The sequence below is a fragment of the Ranitomeya variabilis genome, chromosome 3, assembly GCF_051348905.1.
Source record: "Ranitomeya variabilis isolate aRanVar5 chromosome 3, aRanVar5.hap1, whole genome shotgun sequence".
NCBI lineage: Eukaryota > Metazoa > Chordata > Amphibia > Anura > Dendrobatidae > Ranitomeya > Ranitomeya variabilis.
In genome coordinates this window covers 182,528,978-182,534,977 of record NC_135234.1, presented here as the reverse complement: position 1 = coordinate 182,534,977, position 6,000 = coordinate 182,528,978, and the positions used below count along the sequence as shown (strand labels likewise).

The window sequence follows — 6,000 nt, the reverse complement described above, 5'->3', positions numbered from 1 at the left end:
TTGTAAGAGAATGCAGTTAACGCTAGTGTGAAAGTAGCCTAAATACTTCCGACCGTCCGCCACCACCATAACAGGTGATCGGCGGGGGTGCCGGACCACGGCTGACCAGACATTGATGACCTGTCCTGAGGATAGCCCATCAATGTAAAAGTAGTGGACAACTTCTTTATTTTACTGATATTACAGTTTGCCTTACAATTATTTCCTTCACACATAGAAAGGGCAAAATCGCTATATCCATAAAAACGTGATCTTGAGAAATTGATAGATAAAAATATTCTTCTTGGTTCTGGCCCACCCACATGCCAATCTGCCAAAGGCCGAGGGTCCCGACCTGCTGAAGATCCCGATATAGGACCGACTCTTGTGTCAGCTGTAGTTTATAGTCGGGAAATAAGAAATGAAGTCATGAAAGCTGTGGCCCTAGCAGTGCGGTACTATGTGAGGGGCAGTAATGTCACTCCTGTGTGTGCTTGGGCTGGGGGAGAGCTGAGCTTCCCTCACACATCAAGGTCACAGACATTTGCGGATGTTATTGTTTGGCAAGAAGTGACTGGTGTATAATAAGAAATGGATGGCAATTATGGAGCTAAGAAAAGCTGGAGCCTGGTAGGAAGCAGCAGTGTGATGCAGCAGGGGGGGCTGCTGAGGAGCAGCAGAGGACTGGCACAGAGCTCAGTGCTGCAGCAGGGAGGTCACAGGCAGCCCACCTACTGCTGCTGCACAGGGCAGAGGAAGGTGAGCGCCGGAGGCAGAGCAGGGGGCAGGACAGAGCCCTGTGCACACCGCTGGGTGTCACCCTGAAGAAGAGCCGCAGCAGCAGCACATCCGGGTGTCTGCGCTCTCCGGTGCGTGCACCTGTCCTGGCAGAGCTCTGGCAGCTGCCCCAATAGCCGGGGGCCCCTCGGGCAGTGTGGGTGCCTGGATGACGCTGCAGCCTGCAGGGGCTCAGTGCTGCTCCAGTGATGATCGGCAGAGTGAGAGCAGCTGTCAGCGGACTTCTCGGGGGATCCATCTCCAGCAAGCAGAGCGCCCTGCCCGCCCCTTCTAGCCCAGAGAAGGAGACCCCAAGCGTTCCCATTGCCAAACCCCAGCCCCCATCTCGGCCCCCCTTCCTGAAGTTACTGCCCGAGGAGTTCCAGAAATCGGGCGATCACAATGCCAGGATCGTGCAGACCCTGAAGATACCAGGAGAGCTGCACTGGGGCACGGGCTATGCCGAGTGAGTATATGGATAGTATGTGTATATATGTATATATATGTATATACTGCTAGTAGTATATGGATAGTATGTGTATAGAGAATACACTGATAGTATATGGATAGTATGTGTATAGAGAGAGTACACTGTTAGTATATGGATAGTATGTGTATAGAGAGAGTACACTGCTAGTATATGGATAGTATGTGTATAGAGAGAGTACACTGATAGTATATGGATGGTGTGTGTATAGAGAGAGTACACTGATAGTATATGGATGGTATGTGTATAAAGAGAGAGTACACTGATAGTATATGGATAGTATGTATATAGAGAGAGAGTACACTGATAGTATATGGATAGTATGTGTATAGAGAATACACTGCTAGTATATGTATAGTATGTGTATAGAGAGAGTGCACTGCTAGTATATGGATAGTATGTGTATAGAGAGAGTACACTGCTAGTATATGGATAGTATGTGTATAGAGAGAGTACACTGATAGTATATGGATGGTGTGTGTATAGAGAGAGTACACTGATAGTATATGGATAGTATGTATATAGAGAGAGAGTACACTGATAGTATATGGATAGTATGTGTATAGAGAGAGTACACTGATAGTATATGGATAGTATGTGTATAGAGAGAGTACACTGATAGTAAATGGATAGTATGTGTATAGAGAGAGTACACTGATAGTATATGGATGGTGTGTGTATAGAGAGAGTACACTGATAGTATATGGATGGTATGTGTATAGAGAGAGAGTACACTGATAGTATATGGATAGTATGTATATAGAGAGAGAGTACACTGATAGTATATGGATAGTATGTGTATAGAGAGAGTACACTGATAATATATGGATAGTATGTGTATATAGAGAGTACACTGATAGTATATGGATAGTTTGTGCATAGAGAGAGTACACTGATAGTATATGGATAGTATGTATGTAGAGAGAGAGAGTACACTGATAGTATATGGATAGTATGTGTATAGAGAGAGTACACTGATAGTATATGGATAGTATGTGTATAGAGAGAGTACACTGATAATATATGGATAGTATGTATGTAGAGAGAGAGAGAGTACACTGATAGTATATGGATAGTATGTATGTAGAGAGAGAGTACACTGATAGTATATGGATAGTATGTGTATAGAGAGAGTACACTGATAGTATATGGATATTATGTGTATAGAGAATACACTGATAGTATATGGATAGTATGTGTATAGAGAGTACACTGATAGTATATTGGTAGAGTGAGACAGTACACTGACAGTATACGGATAGCATATATAGAGTGAGAACACTGCTAGTATACGAGTAGAGTATATATATATATATATATATAGTATGTATATATGTAAATTACATACACTATATAAAAAGACACATATTCATGTTTTTCTCAATATCTGACATGAAATCAGAATTGACATTTCCTGTATTAGATCAGTTAGGATTACCATAATAAGTAATATTTGCCAAATGTCAGAATAATAAGAGAGAGAGAGAGAGAATGTTATAAGGCATTTTTATTACCTACTGCAAAGTCAAACGTTTACATACATTTCATTAGTATTTGGTACCATTGCCCTTAAACTGAATGACTTGGGTCAAACGTTTGGAATCTCCTTCCACGAGCTTCTCACAATAGTTGGTCAGAATTTGGGCCCATTCCTCCTGACAAAACTGGAGTAACTGATCCAGGCTTGTAGGTCGCCTTGCTCACACCTGCCTTTTCAGCTTTCCCATACATTTTTAATGAGGTCTGAGATCAGAGCTTTGTGATGGCCGCTCCAAAACACTGACTTTGTTATTCTTAAGCCACTTTGTTACCATTTTGGCAGTATGCTTCAGGTCATTGTCCAGTTGGAAGACCCATTTTCGCCCAAACTTTAACTTCCTGGCTGATGTAATAATGTTTTTTTTCACATGATACCATCTATTTTGTGAAGTGCACCTTTTGCGCCCCACCAGGGCAGTGGGGTACTCGGCACCAGGTCCGGTCACTATTAAAGGGGATGTCACGGTGGCTGCGAGTCGGTCCGTGGCCCTAGGCACCCAATTAAAGGAAAAGGTCTTTTAAAGGGTATTATGGATAAAGTCTATTGTTCGTGACGCCACCTGTGGTGTTCGGTCAGTTGGGACCGACATTGCTTAAAGGGGTCCTCTGGGGTGATGGTATGCAGCAAGATGGTAGCGCTTCCCACAGGTGAAGCGGGGTCCCCAGGGCTTCCCAAGTGTAGGGCACCGATGGTGTGGTGGATGGTATGGCAAAGAACGAGGACACAGGTTTGCAGTTTTTACCTGGTTTACTGATGGTAGTAGTCCTCAGTCCAGGGTACCAAGTGCAGGGTAGCTGTGGTCCGGCCGGCTTGGAGGCAATAGGAGATTCCTCTCCCAGGTGAGGTCCGTAAGCCTTTCCTACTTGCGCTGTTTAGTTGATTAGGTCCCTGTCGCTTGAAGCTCAGTGCAAGTCCCCTCACTCCTGTCCCAAGACAGATTTCAGTACAATAGACAGTTCAAGCCTGTTTATAGGGTCTCTATCATGCCCCGGGCTCTAAAGTTACTGCTTCACCCCAGACTTGATGCAGGCAATTGACATACAGTCTTATGCCCTCCGGTTCTGCTAAGTGTCCTAGAGTCCCACTATAGCCTCGGGCTCCCGGTACTCGATTCTGCGCTCTGGCTCCCAGGGTGTCCTTCCGCTGTTCCCCTGCTGAGCCTCTTCATCCCCTGTGCTTCTTCCCTCTAAGCTCTTCCACAATTCAACTCTTTCAGTAATCCTCTTTTCAGGGATTGCAGCTCCCTCGTGGCTGCTCGGCCCCCACGTCTGCTCCAGAAGTCCTTCTTCTCACTTCTGGAGACCAACTGTCTCTCTCCACTGTCTCCCACAGACTAACTTACTCCTCCTTCAGACCAGGATACATAAAGTGTAAGGAAACTCCCCTGAATCCGGGTCCTGAGCTCCCCCTCCTGGCCTAGATTCAGATGTGTTGAATGCGAGTGCCTTACCTGATAGGTGGAATCTCCCTTGCCTCCAAGCATGACATCACCCTCCCCAAAAGGAAGGCAACATCACTGCAACAACCGGTTACCTGGGGTGCTGCACACCAGTCCCAGCTGCAGCAAAACAACCCCACAACATGATGCTGCACCCCCGTGTTTCACAGTTGTGATGGTGTTCTTAGGCTTCCAGATTAATTTTTGCAGATGTACACAGGAACAAAGACATTCATTTTTGGAGACATGTCCTGTGGTCTGATGGAACTAAAATTGAACTTTTTGGGCATAATGACCATTGTTATGTTTGGAGGAAAAAGGAGAAGCATGGAAGCCTAATAACACCATCCCACCTCTGAAACATGGGGTGGCAGCATCATGTTGTGGGGTTGTTTTGCTGCAAGAGGGACTGGTGCACTTCACAAAATAGATGGCATCATGAGAAAAGAAGATTATGTGGCAATACTGAAGCAGGATCTCAAGACATCAGCCAGGAAGTTAAAGCTTGGGCAGAAATGGGTCTTCCAAATGGACAATGATCCGAAGCATACTGCCAAAATGTAACAAAGTGGCTTAAGGATAACAAAGTCAACATTTTGGAGTGGCCATCACAAAGCTCTGATCTCAATCCTATTGAAAATTTATGGGAAAGCTGAAAAGGCCTGTGTGAGCAAGGCTACCTACAAGCCTGGATCAGTTACTCCAGATTTGTCAGGAGGAATGGGCCCAAATTCCGACCAACTATTGTGAGAAGCTTTTGGAAGGATATCCCAAATGTTTGACCCAAATCATTCAGTTTAATGGCAATGGTACCAAATACTAATGAAATGTAAGTAAACTTTTGATTTTGTAGTAATAAAATGCTTTAAAACATTCTCTATCTTTCATTACTCTGGCATTTGGCAAACATTAATACCGTATATACTCGTGTATATGCCGAATTTTTCAGCAGCTTTTTTTGTGCTGAAAACACCCCCCTCGGCTTATACAGAAGTCATTGTCCCAGAAAGCAGGCGGGGGAGGGGGAGCGGCAGAGCAGGAGGTCACAGAGGCAGGAGCAAGCGGCTGTGGCTAAAGCCTGTGCGCTGCTAAAGAGAAATTAATATTCATTTCTCTCATAGCGCACACAGTGACAGCTGCAGCCGCCAGCTTCCAGAAGACATCCTACTCACCCTCACATGCCCTCACTGCATCTCGTTGGTGCCGACTTCCAGTTGCTCTTCCTGTGCTGAGTGATCACGTTGCACCGCTCATTAAGGCAATGAATATGCACGCATCTCCTCTCCCATAGGCGTGGAGGGAATATTCATTGCCTTAATGAGCGGTGCCACGTGATCGCTCAGCACAGGAAGAGCAACTGGAAGCTGGCACCAACGAGATGCTGCGAGGGTACGCTGGAGGGTAAGTAGGATGTTTTTGTGTAAATCTTTTTATTGAAGCAAATTGTATACATATATTCATTATAGTTCAAATCATTAATAGACATAAATGTAAGTAGATAACTTTTGATGTAGGTATTTTAAACAATAAAATGCATTAAGGTTTGATGAAACTTGAGTAATACAATTATTTCTAACGTCCTTGAATAAGCACATGGAATCGACTGAGTTTTAACCCTGCTGTTCTGTTCGGGTCATAGTGACCCGAACAGACTTTTTGCGGCCCTGTAGATTTTTTTCTGTAAGTCTCTAAAACTTGAGACTCCTTGACTTTTCCTCATTTGGGGGGACCTACATATGAGTATATATATATATTTTTTTTTTCGTTTACTTTTTGCTA

The 6,000-nt window shown here is 44.5% G+C and overlaps 1 protein-coding gene across 1 annotated transcript in view; it reads left to right on the top strand.

Annotated features, from left to right (window-relative positions):
• The first annotated feature begins 515 nt into the window (after positions 1-515).
• PPM1J (protein phosphatase, Mg2+/Mn2+ dependent 1J) overlaps positions 516-6,000 on the top strand; it is a 93,374-nt gene continuing 87,889 nt past the window's right edge. Inside the window, exon 1 of the mRNA XM_077294917.1 lies at positions 516-1,222. Coding sequence (XP_077151032.1) covers positions 966-1,222 — 257 coding nt within the window. The 5' untranslated portion in view covers positions 516-965. The remainder of the gene's footprint in view (positions 1,223-6,000) is intronic.